The sequence below is a fragment of the Xiphophorus couchianus genome, chromosome 15 (genome assembly GCF_001444195.1).
Source record: "Xiphophorus couchianus chromosome 15, X_couchianus-1.0, whole genome shotgun sequence".
Lineage (NCBI taxonomy): Eukaryota > Metazoa > Chordata > Actinopteri > Cyprinodontiformes > Poeciliidae > Xiphophorus > Xiphophorus couchianus.
Window position 1 is genome coordinate 1482501 of NC_040242.1, and position 20897 is coordinate 1503397.

A 20897-nucleotide genomic window follows, 5' to 3' on the forward strand; every position below is an offset into this window, starting at 1 on the left:
TTACTAATCTCACTTTAAAATGTAGCTTCTCAAACAAAACGTTACACATTTTTCCTCAGGTAATTCCAAAGCACAGTGCTAATAGAGTTAGCTAAACATTGGTGAACAGGTGTTGTTTAGCTTAGTTCATGTATTAAAAAAAAACAAAGCAACTTTACTCTTAATTTTCAAGTAGAAGCAAAAAGTGTAACAATCATCCACAGTCTCCTGAACAAGTAGAAAATGGGTTTTAACTGACATCATGTCAACAATAATGGCGGCCGTGATAAAGATCATAATTCTGCATCCGTTCTGCCCGTCGAAGTGATGATGAGGATGAAACATGATCGCTGGCGGAAACCCATTCTCCACCAAATGTCTATCAGATGGATGCAAAACACGCTAAAAATGGAGGAGGGAGCCTCTGCGGGCGGATCGACCGAGTAACCTTTGTGTTTCTCACGTTAACCTTTTGTGTTAGCTGGACATTTAACGGAGCAGACAGCAGCAGCAGCGACTGGGGTCCCTCAGGGAGCCGCATCAATCCCACATACTGGAACAGATTTCCCATTTATCAGCCCTGTTAGCATCACATTACCTATCTTTCACATGTGCTTTGTTGTGAAATGAGGACCTGTGCACATCATTGTGTGAACAATGCTACACAAATCTCCACAGACAAGATATTTGATCCAGTTTTATGGCCTACAATAACACAAGTATGTGGAAGATTAGGGCAACAGAAAATAAATAAACTGATTTTTCCCCCTCAGAATTCAAATTCTGTGTCAAAATTCAAAATTAGTAACCAAAGATTCTTAAGTGTACATCAATTGTGTTAGTGAAAACAATAACATAACAGTTTCTTCCTCGCGATAGGATTTGTAAACCTGCACTTCATCCACACTGAAAGTCTGAACCAAATTTACTCTGTAAATTTGAGTTTTGAGACTAGATGAGAGATTATGATGCATAAACAATTTAAACAATTCTTACTCTGAGAAAAAAAAATGAATTCTGAGATTCACAACTACAAGGCAAAAAGTCAGAATTAAGACATTAAAGTTTGAATTCTGAGATGAATTTCATCTCACACTCCAATCAAATAATTTCATCTGCATTGATTTTGTCTTTTCGGCTGCCAACTCTAAGATTTTGTTTAATAAAGACTATTTATCACTGAAGATATAAAAGTAAGAATAAATTTCTATTCGTAAACATTTATTTGCTGATACTAACCTGCCACAAGAGGGCGACAGTTCTTCATAATGATGATTCAAAATAACAGAAACATCCTCACAAGAGTCTTAAACAAGTTCTGTCCACTGCGACATCTTCCAGTATGAGCTTCAGGATTATTTAAAGCAACAGAAATATTATGGATAACTTTGGGAATATTTGATCCTCTTGATGTTCCTGGTTTAACTTTAGTCAGATAAGATCAATATACTGATACTCGATTCTGCTTGTTAGACATTTTTACTTGATCTGGAAGTAATGTTTGTACTAAACCAGTGAGTTTCAGCAGCACTGGTTTACTAACAGAAAGAACCAAATTCTGTTTTAAATAGGAATAATCCTATGAAAAACAAACTAATACACTTTAATGATTTATTATACTAGTTCAAGAAAATTCAGATTATATTTGATTAACTTTAAATTTGAAAATAAAAAGGACAAGGAGTGGGATTAAATAATCATATTTTAACATTACTGTTTTGCTTTATTAATTATCACTTATGTTTGTTTCTATTGTTTTTCTCAGGTCTGAAATAAATCATTAAAATGTGTTAAAGCCAAACAAAAACTCACATTCGACATAATGGAGTTGTTTATTCATCCCTTTTAATCATCCAACATACAAAATGGCCGCCTCAAAATTTACATGATCAAACAACACATCTACGACGGCGGATTAGGGCCACTGTAGATTTAAAAAATAAAGAGGCTAAATTTCCAAGAATAAACTCAGAAATTTGTAGATTATTCTCAGAAATCTTTTTGAAAAATTATATATATATTTCCTAGAAAAAAAATCAAATTTTGAGATTAATCTCAGAAATTTTCTAGACTTGAAAATTTTCTGAGTCTCAAAATTTGACAATTTTTCACTTTTCAAACTCAGAAAATATTTTTTCAAGAAAATTTCTGAGATTAATCTCAAAATCTCCCTATTTTCTTCTTACAAATTTTGTAAGAAACAGAAATTTCCAAGATTTATCTAGAAAATTTCTGACATTTTTTGTTGGAAATTTACTCCTTTTGTTTTTTTTAATCTATGATGGCCCTAATACACCATCATAAACACCTCATGTATTTTTACAACATGAAAATCAACATTACTGGTTCGTAAACTTGTTAATCTGAAGCAAATATCTTTGTTTTATGCAAACATTTTTAAAAATCTGCATTTGATTATTAAATTTGGCAAAAAATGAAAGAGGCAAAGAAGCATAAAGTGCATACACTGCAAAAACATAAAATCTTATCAAGTAATTTTGGTCTAGTTTCCAGCGCAAATCTCTTAGTCCTCTTGACATAAGACAAAACTTACACATCAGTAACTTCTCGGGAAGATATAGGAGCTTGTTTTAAGTCAATAATTTCTTAAAATTGCAGAGAAATTACTAATTCCACTGGCAGATTATTTTACTTATAACAAGACATTTTTCCCATGTTATAAGTGAAATAATCTGCCAATAGAACTGGAACTTTTCATCAATATTAGGGAATTATTGACATAAAACAAGCTTCTATAGCTTATTATTTTAAGTGTAGTAAGATATTTACACTAGAAACTACACTAAAATACTTGCTTAGATTTTGGTTTTGCAATGTATTTGCTATGTCCAACTCTTGAAGAGGAATTATTTTCATAAACTAAAATAAACCTTTATGTGAGAACAGAAAAGTTGTGCGTACTGTTTTCATTTTGCTGCTGCTGCTGCAGCCTCACAACCAAAAGCAGTAATTAGTGTTTCAGTCAGCTGTGAAATTGCAGGGAGGGAACGGATGCGTGGGCGTTCCTGACCGCCTCACACCAAGGAAGTGGTGCTGTCAGGGTTGATCCGCACTGGCCTCGTGCTCTTCCTCAGGTCCTGCAGCTGCTTGGCCGGCTTGCCCACGGCCTCCTCGAAGCGCCGCTCCACCACCGGCAGCACGGTGTCGTGCAGGAAGCTGGCGTTCTGCAGGATGAAGGACTTCTTCTCGGAGTCCTGCTCGCAGCGCAGGCTGTAGTCGACGTGCTGCACGGCCACCAGGATGATCTCCCGTAGGCTCTCCAGCAGCACCATGTGCAGCTCAGGGAAGTAGAGCTTCAGGCCTTCCTCCAGGAAGCTCATCATCTGCTTGGTGAAGGCTACGACCGTGTAACTGAGGTTGACCCAGCAGTCGTCGCCTGTGTACAGCTGGAAGTTGATACCACAGCTGCGCATCTCTTCCTGCAACAAAAGAGAAGATTGTAGCATTAGCAAAAAATATTTGTGTTGCCTTTAGGGCTGAAATGATTAATCGGATTAATCGTGATGAATCAGTTACTGAAATAATCCTCAACTAATTTAATAAGCAATTAATTGTTTTCTAAACGATTAATAACTCAATTATATTTTGCTTTCAATTGTTTAATAAATGACAAATTAATCATTTCATAAGCAGTTAAACGTTTAGTGAACAATTACTTATTTACTAAGCATTTCATAATTTAGCAAAGACTTAAATGTTTACTAAGCAATCATTTACTACAAGCTTAAAAACCTTTTTCATTTACAATTGTTTGGTATATGATAGATTAATCGGTTAGTACACGATTAATCATTTAGTAAAAAATTAATCATTTGCTAGATGATTAATTGTTTATTAAACAATCACTTACTAAATAACTAAACCTAAATTATTTTTTCATTTACAATTTATTAGTAAACTATAGATTAATTGGTTAGTAAATGATTAATCATTTAGTAAGCAATTCATTGTTTGCTAAATGATTAATCGTTTATTAAACAATTGTTTACTAAACTAAAACTAATAAATGTGAGTCTCCCATAAATTTTACAGTGTAGCCACATTCATGTGAGTTATAATTCAGAATAAACATTTTCCATCCACTGTTTCTTTTTATCTGTGTATTCTTGGTAAATTGTAGCCTTAAAAAGGACTCAAAATCTCATAAAATATAGCAAAATACTTCAGCTTCCAAAAGAACAATACAGAAAGCAGGACAAAAGATGGGACACAGGCAGTCGGCGCCACCTTGAGTTTGGCCAAAGCCTCAGGGGTCATCAGGTTCATCCTCCTCCACATCTCCTCTGAGTTCCTGTGCTTGGTGGCTTCGATGATGATATCCTTGTAGCTCTGCAGGGCCGCCTTGACGTCCTTAACCAGCAGTGACTGCAGAGTGAAGGTCAGGTCCAGGCCGATCTCGGTCAGCTGCTGGCAGTGCTCTTTGGCCACTTTGACGCACTCGGCTGCTGTGGACAGACTCTCCTTACTGTCAAACACCTGGAAAAGTGGAAAACATTCATTAAGCTAAAGAATATTTCCATAACAAGCATTTTGGTCCACCTAAAAACCTCGGCCTCTGTTTAGTTGAAGTGAACTCTGGAGATATTTGAATCCAGATGTGAATGCAAAGCAGAGCGGATATCGCTCCAAAAGCAGGAAGTGAACTAAAGCGCATGGCATTCTGGGTAAATACAACCAAAACAAGCCTTAACCTTTGTTCCGTTTAGTTTACAAAATCAATCTCAAAATTTCTGATTGTTTTACCAAAATTTTCTAATTTTTTTTAGAAGATTTCAAAGATTAATCCAATTTTTTTTTTTTAGCTTTTTCTAGAAGATTTTTGACTTTTGAAACTCAGAAATTTCCACATTTCTTCTAAAAAATTTGTGGTTAATGTGAAAATTTCTGATTTCTTACTGGCAAATTTTCAGCTTTAGAAACTCAGACATTTCCCTGTTTTTCTTAGATAAATTTACTCCTTTTTTTCTATGTACAAATGGTCCTTATATGCGAACCACGAAAATGTAACAAATGTTGCAATTTTGGTCCACAACTGAACCAAATCTACCAGAGTATCAGGTGTGAAAACACCTTTAAACCCGTCTCTTAGCATCTTCGCTGACCTGTTTGCTGAAGGTGTCTACAAACATGGTCATGGCCGACCTGGACCAGACCACAAAGGCCGAGTAGCAGCCCATATTTCCCGCAAAGTCCATCTCAAACTCCTTGGCGGTTTCCAGCAAGCTGGTGAAGAAGATGTTGCAGAGCTTGTGGATGTAGAGAAGCGTGGCTCCTTCGATGCGAAGCTGCCGGATCGCTGTCTGGACGGCGGCGGCGCGGTTCTTCAGGAAGAGTTCGCATGCTTTGGTGGACTGACCTGGAACCAGCAGAATCCATTATACAGTGATACATTGCAGTATCACTGATTTTCCAATACAACACACAAGTCTGGACCTTGGTATTTATTAAAATATGTTTTGTGAAGGATTTGATCAATAGTTGCACTTTTTTAGCTTCGATTTGGTTTAGTGGGCAGTTTTCTGAACAATCACTGAGTTTTGGAAAGCCTGACCTGCAGATACCGATTGTTTTTGTTGGAAAAGTTTCTAAAAAATAGCCACAAAGTCAATAATCTAGGAAAGTGCTGGATGATTTGGCTGAAAAACATTGATTAGTGTTTTGTTTTAAATATCTGAAATACTACCAAATTCCACACCATTGTTTTTTTATTTTTAAGCTGTTATGAGGCACTGTGGTAAAACTTTAAACTGCTGCTGCGCCAGTTACTCAGGTAACCAAAGAATGAGTGAGTTGCTAGGTAACCAAAGAGTGAGTGAGTTGCTAGGTAACCAAAGAGTGAGTGAGTTGCTAGGTAACCAAAGAGTGAGTGAGTTGCTAGGTAACCAAAGAGTGAGCGAGTTAGTTCAGGGTTTCCTAAACTTCTCCACATCATGGTCGCCCAAACAGTGTTAGCTTCTAGCCAGAGACCCCCTTAGTCATCCTGCAGACAATCCCACAAAATGTGTAAAAAACAAAAGAATTTTACCTTTTTTTTCCTCATTTTATTTACTATTCAATAATTATTACATTCATTTAGCAGAAATGTTAACCTCATAACTTCTGATTTTACTTGGCAACATGTTGCATGGTGGAACATTTTCTCAAGTAATATATTATGATCATTGATCTGAGGTTGCTATATTACCAGGTAAAATTTCCCACCTCCACCCCTCTTTTGATAAAAAAAGTAATATTTTTCTCCACAGTTTAGGTTTCTGAAGCAGCTTCATTCATCTTCTTGTCAGAAATTGTTCCATTTCTAGCTTGAGGAGCAAAGCAACTTGATAAACTGTGTTTTCCTGAATTTCCATTTTCTAACTTTTACCTCCATATTCAATAAGTTAATTTTAACTTATATTTTATAATAACTACAAAACTTTAAATTTATGACAGAAAAATTTATTTTTTTGTATTTGTTTTCTCATCTTCCCCCACTTTGAGAAACACTGACCAAGTCGGATGAGTTGGGACACCGCCCGCCGGGTGGCTTTAGGTCCACCGCGAAGGGAGCGATCTGGAGACAACTCAAACACCAGGACCTCCGTCAGCTGCCGCACACGCTCATCCACCTTCGCCCGGAGCTCCTTCACCCTGGGCGTCGCCGGCTGGTCCTTCAGATACTCGTTCAGTTTGTCCAGCAGGTCCACTGCGCCCTCGAAGTCCCTCTGCGCGATGCACACGTCCAGATCCTCCGGCAGCTCCTGGATCCACTCCAGGCTGAGATCCACGCCGTCCTCTGACTCCACCGTTTCCTCGTCCTCCATGTCGAAGGGGTTGGTGGACACCTCGGCCCGCACCGGAGACGTGGGGACCTCCTCCTCCTTCTTGTGCTTCTCCTTGGAAGCTTTGTTCTTCTTGGTCTCGTCCAGGATCTCCAGCCACTCCTTCTTCACTTTGCTGTTCTCCGCCTGGAAGATGCGGCTGTCGGGGAACATGAGGATCTTGAACATGTCCTTCATAGGGGGGTTGTCCTTCACGTTCACCACGGCGAAGCTCTCAAGGTCGTACAAGGCGTTGTATTTGTACTTCACCGTGCCTCTGCGGTTGGGTAACCAGGTGGCGATCAGCAGGCAATCGTTCATGAGGAAAGCGTGAACCTGGTAAAACAAGAAATGTGCCAAACCAATTAAAGATTATTTTGTGCAGCAGAATATTGAACAAAATAAAAAAACTTTGATATGACTTGGCACAGATGTTCCCACAAGCTTGATTCACTGAAACAAATCCACCAGCCACTGGTTGTCAGGGAAAAATTACTTTTTGTACTAAAATCACCAATATTTATTTTAGTCTACATATTATGAACCATAGAAATCATATATATTTAGTTGAACTTGTGTTTTCTTTTCCTGGCGGACATATTTATATATTTAAATCAATTTGCTGAAAACAGCAACATATTCAGAACAGAGCTTAAGCCAAAAATGTACGAAAAACATACATTTTGCATTCAAGTTTTGACGTTACAGATAGTAAGGTAAGTAGACACCTTTGTCAATGAATATGTTTTTAGCTTTAGTGCCACTCGTTCAGATTTACTAAAGGAATGTTGCATTGTAGGCAATAAAATGTTTAAATTGTTATTTTAAAAAGGAATTGAATCATTTATTTGTATGTTTTGATGAATTTATAACTTTGCATAGCAAAAGACTTAAATTTCTCATTTAAGTGGTTAAATGAGAAATTTATAGAACGTGCTATTTTTATCCGATTAATCTTCAAGCCCTATTTTTTTATGTTTGACTTTATTTATTGAGTTTGTTTTCTTCTCATTTATTTCTGCTAACATTTTACACATTCGAAGTAATTATTTCATTTCACCTTCTGGATGGGCGACATGTTGTCCACGTCAAACTCCACCAGGTCTCCATTGTAGACCAGGTGTCTCCCCGGGATGTCCATGATGTTCTTTGCTCCTTCCACCTTCTCCAGCAGGGAGGTGAGCGTCCTCTGCTTCAGCTCCTCTGTCTCCTTGGGGAAAGCTGCCTGCATCTCCTTGGAGGTCTCATCTTTATCCGTGGAGAGCAGGGACTGAGTGATGCTCTCCATGATGCTCTTCTGCTCAGTCAGGATGTGGCTCAGCTGGTACATCTCGCTCTCCAGGTATGAGATTTCTTTGGCCGTCTCGATGAACTGCCTGTAGTTCTTGTAAACATTCTTTTTGAGATTCTGGGCCGTTTCGTCGGCCAGATTCTGGATTTTCTGCCGATGCTCCTGCAGGTCTCTGTCTCCGTCGGACTGCTGGGACAGCTGCTTCACGTAGCTTTGCGGGTCGAAATTGGGCGATTCGAGAAGCTTCCGTAGTCGGTTCCCGGTTTCAGACATCTTTAGTCCTCAGTTTTACTCACGTATTAAATCAACAGTAGAATTGGGACAGAGAGGAATGAGAACAGCGGAAAAACTCCTTCATATCCGCTAATACACAAACAGGAAGTTGTTTGAAGGTGGACACCCGGATTGTGAACGTCACGGGGACTAGCGCGTCAACAGCGCCGCCATATTGGGAAGGTAAGCTCTAGTCTACACAGCTAAATAAAATACAATAAAATTGAAATAATGGAACGTTTGTATTGAACCACATTTATTTATTTATTTATTTATTTATTTATTTACCACAGAATTTAATTGGGACCCAGAGTTAGGATTTCTTATTTTTCTCTCAGATGTATTACCTTTTTCAGAGTTATGACTTTAATCTCAGAATTCTTGCTTTTTTTCGGGAGGTTTTCCTCATCATTTTAAGTTTGTTTTTTTTTCCTTCAGAATTCTGACAGACTATTTACCAAATGACCTATTTATTCTTACTAGAGTATTTTCTTGAACTGATACTTTTTACTTTTAGTTGAATAAAATAATATTTTGAAGTAGTCATACTCTTATGCTTTGAGTATTTCCTCACCTCTGCATATTAAATATTAAACAAATGTATTTTTGATATGCAAAATTCAAAGCATATCTGACTTGACCGCAGAACAACATCCGGGTCAGGTTTTGACAGGAAAGCGTGATCTAGTTTACGAGTTAACGCCGGAAATCTCGTAAATAACGGCCAAATGTATCTTATTAATTGAGAGTTTTTAGTTCAAGTCATTTTATTATTTAGATTTTAAACAAAAATGTTGAAAATCTGCCAAATGACTGAAGCTACTCCAAAAACTGATGCTTTTATTTTTTAACACTACCGGAAATACATAACTTGCACTGCAGCACTTTGACTTATCGGCTTTAGTTTTGAGCAAATTGGCAGTTAGTTGTTACTCTTGGCTCAGAAAATATGGCTTAATTCGGAAATATGACAAAAACCCAGGGACTTTTACTTTGACAGGTTTTTATTATGATCTGGTCGAAGTTGTTGTTCACTCCAGAACTTAGGTTGCTTTTATTTTACATGAATACCGGGCAACAAAGCTAGTTAGCCTCCTGCTACTTGTTGTTGTTGTCATGGATGCTGATTTCCTGCTCGCCATTCAGCTTCAGGAACAGTTCGACACGGAATACCGGACTTCCCAGATCCCACCGGACTGTTTTCTGGATAATGACTTCGGACATGGCAGTAAGAAACAGAAAGTTGAGCCACATGGAGGCGGCAGCGGCGCTGTTACCCGCTGGAATCCGCCGACCGCTCAGCCCGAGAGGCCGCTTAGCATCGTAGACGAGTCCTGGGAGACGCTGGACCCCAACCCGGACTTGAGATCCATGTTTCTGGAGTTCAACGACATGTTCTTCTGGGGGAAACTCAACGGAGTGGAGGTCAAGTGGAGCCCCAGAATGACTCTGTAAGACATTTTTTATTTAATCATTAGGAATAAGGCAGAAATGCCAGCATTTCTCAACACAAAATCATAGACGGATGCTTCTGATTTTCAAAGTTTGTGTTGAAGGAGGTGGACGATTAATCGATTAAATTGATCGATCGATTTGGGGTGTTTGAATATTTAATTTTTGAAATATTGGGATGTTTTGGCCGTTTGTTCAAAGTGATATAATTTAACTTTTATTTACTTGGACTTTGAATGAGAGAATATTCCTCATTAAGATGAGGAATATTGAACATCTTGTGAAGCTAAACTTTGGTGTAAATGTTACAGGTAATACTTAATAGAAATATTTAACCTTTTAACACATCAGGATCAAATTATTATCAGCAGCAGGATGTTGAAAAGGTTGTACAAACAATTCAGAAGAAAGAACTGCAAGGACTAAGTTGGTCACAAGAGTACCTGATAACTTTTTTCTCAAGAAAACAATGTTCTCACAATTACAAGATGTTTTTTCTGGCAATTTTCATTTATTTGCTAATATTATGAGTATAATCTTGTAATCAAACAAAAATTTTCATTTCATGGCCCTTAAAGTCCAAGACATCTCCTGTTGATGCGGAGGAATGATGACTAGTCAATGGAAACACATGTAGCTGTTTGTGTCCATGAGGAGAACCACAAACCGGATCAGTGTCAGGGTGGAGTCCAGCCCAGAATGAGGATGCCGGGTCCTAAAAGTGACCCCCGGTTCGCCACACACAAAACCTCAGGAGACTCATTCAGAACCACAAAATACATGTGGACAGAGCAGTCCTCCTCCCCTGACCTCAGCATGAACTTTGCTCCACAGCACTTTCCAAAACTCAGCAGCTGAACATAAAACTTCCTTTCCATGGCAATGGGAGCTAATTTCAAAACACAGAACAAGCCGAACCATTTCAGAAAATGCAAATTCATGTGGCTGGCAAAGAGCAATCCTATCTGTAACGTCAAAACAATCCTGAAATGTTTCATCTGCTTTCCGTGACTACTTTCTCTACAGCAGGGGTCCCCAAGTGGGTCCTGGAGGGCCGGCATCCTGCATGTTTTAGTTCTCTCCCTGGTTAAACTCATCCAATGATGGCTGGTTAGAGGCCTACGAAGAGCATTGACATGCTGAAAAGGTTGTTGGTGCCACTAGGGAGAGAACTAAAACATGCAGGATGCCGGCCCTCCAGGACCAACTTTGGGGTCCCCTGCTCTACAGGTTGCCTCTGAGTAAGAGGTTTATATTCTGAGCAGAGAAAACAAGATCGTGATTCCCATAGGAGCAATTCTGAATATTTCTTTTAATAACAAATCAAAATATTGATCTCAAAACACACTTTTAACAAGATTATTATAAAATGGATCATTTAAATAATCCCTGGAAACAGTGTGACAATTTGCATTCTGTCAGTCAGACCTTTTATAAAATTTTCTGTAACTTGGTCATTTTTCATTTGCTCTTTTTTATTTTCTTTTAAAATTTATTTTACACATCAAAATCAGATTCATTTAATGGCGAATAACCAATATTTATAGATATCATATTGTTGTTGCGCAACACCCCCCCCCCTCCTTTCTGTCTCTACTCTCTCACTCTCGTACTTCCTCTTCTGAGAGGGGAGATGTGCTACCAGCTCTCCGTCTAACGGGTTAATTGAGTTTCCTAAATCTGCTGGGATTTACCCTGTCCAGAACTGAAGTAAACTCTGTTTAAGCTGGTTTCGAGAAACGATTCGCCTGGTTATCTGACGGCCTACATCCAGGTGTCCCACCCTTCTTCCCCCTGTGAATTAGCCAGACTGAGCAGCCTACAGCCAACTAGTTTCACAGAGCACACCTGTTAACGGTCGCTCGTTCTCTATTTTGCAACTTGCATTTGTTATTGAACCAGGTAGGTTTTAGTGACTCGGTCGAGTCCCAAGGATGATGTTTTAAATATGGGCTACCAGCAACCTAAAAACATTTTCCACCTCTTCCTCTCCAGAATCAAACATCACAGCTATTTTACAACCATCAAAGAACTTTAAGGTGACTCATTAACTGAATGTCCACAACATCTTTAGATTTTCTTTATGCTAAATATTTTATTAGTAAGGCATTTTTGCAAGGGTCAGTACAGCTTAATTCAGTAGCAGAAATAATCAAATAAGTAAAATCAATCATCTAGTCTATCTTTCCCTACTGCTGATACTGAGTACTAAAAAAGGGAACCTTTGAGAGAGACGGACGGAGTTTGGCGTTTCGAACCCCAGACCTGGCTTGATGATGAAGAAGATGCTGCAGCAGGAGGAGGAAGACGATCGACGAAGGCCAGGATCTCTGTAGGTCCGATGAGCTTCTTCTCCGCATGGATGCTGAGGTCACACAGGACTTGGTGCTGGCAAGAAAAAAGGCACCAGTTCTTCTTCCTTGTCTTTGTCTTCATCTTTGTCTTTGGGGTCAGAACCCAGCCGATGAGAGAAGTGCGATTCGAAGCCACAGATTGTGGGCCAGACGGGTTGGTCTCCATGTGCAGGACAGTCTTCGGCTCCGTGGCCCCGGCTCTTCTTCAGCTGCAGAGTTCTTTGTCCATCTCGATCTTGGCTCGAAGCTGCCCGGAGGATCCAACGAACGGTTCCTCTTTTGCACCCACCTTTTATAGGGTTCATCTGTCTGCTTAGACAGATGATCTCATATCCGTCACTGTCTTAAGAGACATCATGTCATGATGTCTGTGCTAATGTCTCAGGGCTGCTCAACCTCCTGTTTCCATATAAGGTGCTGATCATCTCTGCTCTCCTGTTAGTTCCCCTTTTTCCCTTCCTGTCACCTTTCACCTACCATCTACCTCCAACATATCAGTGATGTTTAATTGCAGTTACACCTTTTTACACCATTTCAAGTTTAATGTCAAAATCACATTTATCACATTTATTTTCTTTAGCTTCTCTGATTTAGCATTCATTTATAATTTTATAACCATAACTTATATCACATTTATTTTCTTCAGCTTCTCTGATCTATCATTCATTTATAATTTTATAACCATAACTTATTAATTATACTTATTATGATCTTAATGTGAGTTATTACAGATGTTTTCTGAAAAGAAACCAAGAATAATCCATGATTCTAATTATTTGATACCAAAGTTACAGTTACTTGTTTTTCTTGTAAGTGTTCTCACAAATATAAGTGTAAGTATTATTACAAGTAAATCAATATTAATATAAGTATTTTACTTTGAATCTTATCCAATTACTAATAATGTTTAGATTTCATTCTTTAAAACTTTACCTTTAAACTAAGGAATAGTCTCAGCTATTTTTATAAATCTGCAGGCTGGAAACTTCCTCTTTTTCCAGGAAACCTGCTTTTCCTGTTTAATGAATCTCTCTGACTGACTATGATTTCTTATGATTAGATAGAAAAAAGTAGAATTAAAGCAAAGTTTGCATGAGACAAAAACAACACACACAACTAGATTTATTTTATTGACACTTAAGTCTACTGTTGGGCCTTGATGTCACTTGAGTGATTCATTTTAAAGATAACTTTATTTATTATTACTGTTAAACTAAAATCTCCAGCATGGGGAAGTGGGATGAGCTCGGATTTTCTTGACAATATTCCTTTCTTTTCTTAAAGTAGCAAAGAAAAATTAGGTGTTTAAGAATTTAAATTAATATTTATGCAAACGTTAATTTTCTGAATAAATAATAAGCAGTTTCCTGTTTTTTGGTGTGTTATCTTTCTGTAGGTGTGCTGGTGTGTGTTCTTATGAAGGCCGAGGCGGACTCTGTTCGATCCGGCTCAGCGAGCCTCTGCTGAAGCTGAGGCCCAGAAAAGATCTGGTTGAGGTCAGACTTTATTGTAAAAGAAAGATTTCTATTTGTATTTTTAATATACTGATGTTGCTACCTGTTTGTTTCACAGACTCTCCTCCATGAAATGATCCACGCGCTCCTGTTTGTGACCCAGAACGATCGAGACAGAGACGGACACGGACCCGAGTTCTGCAAACACATGAACAGGATCAACAAAGCCAGTGGGACCAAAATCACTGTAGGCGTTTTTTCTTCTCCACTGAGCTCTATCAGCTGATGATCCTCAGTTTGATCTGAAATTCGCTTTTCTTGTTGTCTTTTTAGATCTACCACAGCTTCCATGATGAAGTCGACGTCTACCGGCAGCACTGGTGGCGATGCAATGGGCCCTGCCAGAACCGCAAGCCTTACTTTGGGTATGTGAAGAGGGCCATGAACCGGGCCCCGTCCTCTCTGGACCCCTGGTGGGAGGACCACCGGAGGTCATGCGGTGGAACTTACATTAAGGTCAAAGAACCTGAAGGATACGGGAAAAAAAACAAGAAGACCTCAGAGAAGAAGACGGCAGGAAATGGGAAACTTTCAGAAACAGTCAAAGGTGATTTGGTTTTAACTTATCTGCAGTGTTCAGGTTTAACTTTCCAAGCAGTTCAGTTGGTTTTGATTAGGGATGATACGATTAATTGTGATTAATTGTTTGTAATAATCGTCAACTAATTTAGTAATCGATTAATTGTTAACTGGAGCATACAGACTAAAGGAAAAGGCAACTTGTTGAAAGAACAACACACTCAAAGCATTAAGGCAAAACAGTTTCAAAAAGAAATACTTTTAATTTAAGATTAAAGTCCTTTTTCTGTAAATATGTTCTAAACAAAACTCATGTGGCATAGTCTTAACGTCACCCGTTTTAAATTCTGTAAATACAATTTTTAATTCGATTAATCATCAGAGTAGTTGATTAATTGTTAGAATAGTTGATTAATCATCAAAATAAGCAATTAATTGTCAGAATAATCGATTAATGGTAAAAAATAATCAATTAATTGTCAGAATATTTGAGAGAGTAACCAATTTCTACAATAACCGTTCGCTCCTGCCTTATTTTTGTTCTCAGCTTCTGGATCTCAGGACATCAGGAACGTCATCCCTTTCAGTGGGAGAGGCTTCCTGCTGGGAGGGAAGTCCCAAATCTCCTCCTCTTCCTCGCCATCAGTGCCTTCTTCGTCCAGCTCCATCTCCTCTCCAGTTCGCTTTGGCTTATCGGATCAAACCAACTCCATCTCAAACGCCCGACCCTTTTTCGGAGTAAAACCTCCTGCGAAGAGATCCGTCGGAAACACCAGAGTTTTCACCAACGTTAACGGCTCGCCGGTTAAAGTTCCCAAATCTCAGGGAGAGAGGATGAAACAAGCTTCCATTCAGGATCTGTTCAACAGCGCCACCATCAGGAACTCAGGAGAAACCACAGAGACCTCCCCGTCCTCTACATCCAACTCCAGTTTGCAGCTTTCGCCTCTAAAACCAGCAGCACCTGAAGGCGGCGCTGCAACGCCGGCTCAGTCCAAGTATTTCAGCGACTCTGGCGTTCAAAATGGAGGTCAGTCGTCGAGGAAACGGTCGCGGGACGACCGAAGCAGCTCAGCCAGGATCTTTGATTTCTTTGAGAAGACATTGAGCAGCAGCTCAGCAGCAGCGAGGGAGCCAGGAAAGACGCAGAAGGCGTCTGCCGCCACCTCAACATCGCTTCACAGCGGGAGCTCCTCCTCTTCTTCATCTTCCTCCTCTTCCTCATCTTCCTCCTCTTCGGTGATGATGGTCAGCTGTCCTGTCTGCCTGGCTAAAATTCAGGAGCAAAAAATTAACGAGCATCTTGATTCCTGCCTTTCTTGAATGGCTTTTAAATTAAAAACTCTGTCACAGATTTTAGGAATTTATACAGAAGAGGATACGGGCCAAAAAAAAAAAAATATAACAATTTTGACTCTTAATATTAAATTGCCAGAATTCTGACTTTATTCTCAGAATCCTGATTTTATTCTCAGAATTCTGATTTTATTTTTCTCAGAATTCTGATATATTTTCTCTCAGAATTTAGATTTTGTTTTCAGAATTTTCACTTTAATATTCTGAAATCAAGTCAGAACTCTGAGAAAATAGTCAGAAATTTGATTTTAATCTCAGTATTATGACATCTGTCTCATGAATCTGATTTCAATCTCAGAATTCTGACTTTAATCTCACAATTCAGACAAATTTTTTTCACAAAATTTTGACTGCAACCTCAGAATTTTGACTTTAATGTTCTGAGATCAAAATTCTGAGACAAAAAGTTGCAATTCTTTTTTTTTTCTTTTTTGTTTTGGTGGCCCTAATCACCTTCCGTAGATTTCAGTTTCTTGTTGCCTTTCAGCTTTGATACCTTTGGTTGTTTGTTGGTTCTCATCTTCTCTCCTGTAGAAATCAGTGAAGCTGAATGTTTTATGATGCTTATCAGTTCTGCAGAATCGACTCAGGTCTGAGCTCTTTCAGTTTTTCTGCCTTCACAATTAGCAAATAATTGACGTTTTAAAGATGGCCGCCGTGTGCAGACCACGGAAAGCTCCCTTGAGGATTGTGGGGGTTTATTTGCGCCTCTGCCCTTCACTTCCAAGCTGCGTCAGGAGAATCAGGTTTCTCTGTCGTCGGCTCTTTATTTTTGCACGTCTTCCCGTTTCCACTGCAGAGGGAAACGATCGATGATGTTTATCTTTGATATTTCTGCAGGAAATAAACAGAACAGTTCAATGCTTCACTTTGTATTTATAGTCGTTTCGTTTTTATGTGTGTTTGAAAGACGGTTCTGATGTAAAGTATTCTAAGCTTTCCATTGCCAAATAAATCATTTTATTGATTAAACTAATATTGATTTTGCTTCATTATTCATTCATTGGTCAATGTTCCAGCTATTGATCTAATCAAGTTGGTTTTAGGCTTGATTTAAAGGAACTCAATGTTTCGGCAGTTTGGCAGTTTTCTGGAAGTTTGTTCCAGATTTGTGTTGCCTAGAAGCTGAATGCTGCTTCTCCATGTTTGGATCTTTTGGATGCAGATTTGATTATTTTGACGCCTTTAATGTTTGTATTGCAGCAAATTTTGACGTATTTATTTGACAAGCTAAATCAAAATTTTTCAGTGCAACTAATAACCTACAATAAGAGTTTTAGGGCCATACTGAGAAAATTTCTTAATAATAAATAAGAATAAAGTTGTAATAATATGATTTGTCGTAATTTTATTATTTTATTCTTGTAATTTTCCTTAGCTGTTTCTAATACTCCAATGTAGCAACTTTCACAAGTCATCTAATTTCAAAATTCAGTATTTACTACTTTTTTGTACTTTTTATTTGAGTAACTTTATTATGAAGTATTTCTACTTCAACTTGAGTAAAATATCTGGATTTTCTATCCACTGAGTAAAAATCAAACATGTTTTTACCAGAAATCCACCAGAGATGCTTTCAGTGTTTTAAAAGTTTAAGAAGTTTTATATTGATAGAAACTGATTTTGATTTATTTGGGCTGATTTTGATATTTTGTAATTATGTTATTTGTATAAATTATTTTCATTTTAGTCTCTAAAATAAAAAGATTCTACATAAATACGTTGGTGTTTGTCTGAAGGTGTCATTTTTAAATATTAAATTATCGATGTTCTGATCAGTTACTCAATATTCAAATAGATTTTTTATCAAATACTTTTTTACTTCTACTTGAGTCATTTTATTATGAAGTATTTCTATTCTTAAGTAAAATTTCTGATTACTCATTGTAGCTTAAATTAATGAAGAACAGTCTTGCTGAACAAAAAAACACCTTCAGTTTTTGTTAAAGTTTTATACTGAAAGAAAATTACTTTTAAAAATTTTATTTACATGAATTATTTTAATTTTGGTTTTCAAAATACCAAATTTCCACATTAATGTTACATCTGATGATGTAACTTTTAAATATTCAATGATTGTTTTGACTCAGTACTTTTTTACCAAATACTTTTACTTGAGTAAAAACAGGTTGAAGTGTCTCTGCTATTGTTTTCAGCTTCAAAGGGACGTCCAGATGGATTGTGAGCGTGTTTGAGCAGAAAATGGGGCAGAATGGAAAGGTCAGAGGTCAAGGCTACGGGGGCCAGCTGTTGATCGCAGACGCTGCAGAAACAACAAGCATTTCCTCTAAATTTCAACCGTCTGTTGGCCTAATTAAACCCCCAGAAGTGTTTTCTCTCACATTTCTTACGCAGCAGTTTGTCTGATCCGTTTCCTGTTTAACAACAGGATGAAGAATCGTTTTGTGAGGAAGACGCCGTCGCTCACAGCAGCTGCCGCTCCTCTGTCCTGACCTGCTGCTGCGTGTTGACTCCCCATGGGAGGCCGAACCGCCCCGAACCCTAACAGCCGCCTTCCCTCCTTCCTGTCGGCCTTTTGTCTCACGCTGACAGTGATGCGTCCCAGACGAGACCCGAGTTCAGCTCAGCTGCTGCTGCAGCAGAATAATGCGGCACGCTTAGAGGCCGGAGCATCTGCAGGAGGGGGAAGACGTCCTGCAAGGAAAGCAGCCAACTTATTCTGTAGAAGCTAATGCTGTCAGATTCCAGCTAACTTAACAAAAACCTTCACAGTTTGAAGGTATTCATCTCCACAGGTGTGTTGGGGTCGTCGTTGATACAAAGAAAGGAGCAAATTTACTGCAAATCCCAGAAATGTTGATATTAATTTTATTTCCAAAAGTCAAACATTTACTTCATTGAAAATTTTCTCACAAAAATAAATTCATTTCTTAGTTTGAAAATTTTAAAAATATTCTAGGAGAAAATCAGAAACTTTAAGATTAATGTATAAACTAAGATTTTGGATAAACCATCAAAATGTCAAAGTTTCTAAAGTCTTAATTTTCGATTTTGAGTGTTTTCTAACAAATTTCCAAAATTTCAAATTCAAAAATGTCCTTTTTTTTTTTTTGGAGAAAATTTCTGAGCTTGATGTCAAATTTTGTAATTATATTCTAGTAAATTTTTGACTTGTTTTTTCTAGAAATTTTGTATTAATCTCAAAATTCTATTTTTCTTTCTTGAAGCTTTTCAGTTTTCTAAACTCAGAAATGTCCTTTTGTCTTATAAAATTTCTGAGATTTTTTTTATAACAAATTTTCAATCTGAGAAATTTACAAGATTTTTCCACACTGTCTGAAATTGATCTGAAAATTCAGAAATTTGCTTCAATTCTAAATTTTAGAAAATTCCTGAGTTTTATCTGAAAATTTCAGATTTATTTTTCTAGTTTCTTTTTTTTTAAAAACTTTTTTAAACTCAAAACTGTCCATGTTTCTTTAGAACATTTCTAAGTTTGATCTCAAAATCCTAATTGCTGTCTAGCTATTGTTTTACTTTTAAGTTCAGAAGTTTCTTTGTTTGTTTGTTTTTTAGCACATCTTAAACTTTTTAAATTCTGAAATTTCCTTGTTTTTCCAGAAAATTTCAGAGATTAAAATCAGAATTATTTTTTTTTTCGGTGGCCCACAGTCTTTTCTGTTCTGATGCCATTTTATGGGGTAAACAGACCAACTGAAATTGTCGTAGTTTTAAACAGGCAAATCCTTTCCAGCAAAGCCTTAGTGAAAATCTTTAGAGCTTTATTAGCCGGATTTGACTCAAAGCCATTGTGCGTTTAGCCAGAAGGATTAACACAACCCTGCTGGGGTTCATGGATCTTCCATCGTTTGTCTAATAACCCTAACCTTAACCCGTTCATGATGGTGAAGGAAATGTTTTAAAAGGTAAACCTCTGGAAAAACAATGTATTGACCCTGATCTCTATCGCTGAGCTCTCAGATTTGGAAGCAGGATTAAGTGGTTGAGTTGCTTTTCAAGGAAAAATATGCAGAATTCAGATTAACAGATTTATTTGAAACAACAGTCAGCATTCAGCAGGTTTTAAATACTTGAGGGGATTTTTTAGTTCAGATCTGGGAAAGAGATTGTAACACTGCAAAACACAAAATCTTACCAAGTAATTTTGGTCCAGTTGCTGCTGCAAATATCTTAGGTCACTTGAAATAAGACACAACTAATTTACAAGTAAGTTTTCAGGAAGAAATATGAGCTTGTTTTAAGTAAATGAGTCTTTAATATTCATAAAGAAAGTACCAGTTCCAATAGTTCAAAGTGTAATAAGATATTTACACTAAAAAATGAGACCAAAAATATAAGATTTTAACCAGGAAGTGAAAAACTGAAACGTTAAACACACATTTCTTAAATTACACTGCAAATACACAAAATCTTACCAAGTATTTTTGGTCCAGTTGCTGCTGCAAATATCTTAGTACACTTGAAATAAAACAAAACTGACTTACAAATAGCTAAATATAGGGGCTTGTTTTTTTTCTCTGCCTGGTGTCTGTTTGGTTTTTTAATGGCATGTCGTTGTTTTCCAGCACTGCACTGTGAAAAATGGCCGAGTCATTTGAGGTCTGGATCTAATCTTTGATCTGACCCAGAACAGTTTTCTTTCACCTCCATAACAGCCAAAATAAGAAGCATCCTGTAAAAACTAGTCCATGTCCTTATGTAACACCATCCAATCTGGTGATGAATAAACTTCACAGCTAATTCAAAATAAAAGTATTCAGGTAAACAGTGAGAGAAAAGCTCTCCTAAATTAAATATATTATTATTTCTTCTTTTTGTTGCTTTTTTAAAAATTAAAATATTGCAATTATATGATAATAAAATGTGTTGTAAGATAACATGAACAGACATATAACTGCAGGTATTGTTAAAGTTTCACAAGTTTTCTATTGAAACAAACTGATTTGGAAGATTTTTTATTTATTTATTTTTTTACTTATATGAATGATTGATTATTGTCATTTTTGTCCTTAAAATGCCTAAATTTCCACTTATCTTTATATATTGGTCCATCTGATTATTTGTAAATGTTAAATGATTTATGATTTGATCAGTTACTCAGTACTTCAGTAGAAAATACTTTTTTACTCTTACTTGAGTGCAATTTTAGGGTACTCTGCCCACCTCTGGCGCTGTAAACAACCAATCAAAGCCAGGAGGCGGGTCTTAGCGCTGTCATGAATGCTAATGATAGTTAGCATGAACACCATGATGGCGGATAAATGTTTTCCTGTAAAGGTAAGTTTTTTCTCCCTCATTAGCACATTTAGCGGCGCATCCACGAGGTTGACTGACAGCACTAAGACCCGCCTCCTGG

The 20897-nt window shown here is 37.5% G+C and overlaps 2 protein-coding genes across 2 annotated transcripts; one reads left to right on the forward strand and one right to left on the reverse strand.

The window, feature by feature from the left end:
* Window positions 1-1792: 1792 nt before the first annotated feature.
* On the reverse strand, window positions 1793-8485 carry exoc8 (exocyst complex component 8). The gene is made up of 5 exons (XM_028041226.1): window positions 7861-8485; window positions 6491-7136; window positions 5103-5356; window positions 4228-4476; window positions 1793-3419 (listed from the first exon to the last, which is right to left on the reverse strand). The coding sequence occupies exons 1-5, from the start codon at window positions 8362-8364 to the stop codon at window positions 3015-3017; spliced, it is 2058 nt and encodes a 685-aa protein (XP_027897027.1). The 5' UTR covers window positions 8365-8485; the 3' UTR covers window positions 1793-3014.
* Window positions 8486-9225: 740 nt separating this feature from the next.
* Window positions 9226-16535, forward strand: sprtn (SprT-like N-terminal domain). The gene is made up of 5 exons (XM_028041230.1): window positions 9226-9815; window positions 13567-13666; window positions 13743-13871; window positions 13958-14231; window positions 14751-16535. Exons 1-5 carry the CDS (start codon window positions 9481-9483, stop codon window positions 15524-15526), a joined length of 1614 nt encoding a protein of 537 aa, XP_027897031.1. The 5' UTR covers window positions 9226-9480; the 3' UTR covers window positions 15527-16535.
* Window positions 16536-20897: the final 4362 nt, after the last annotated feature.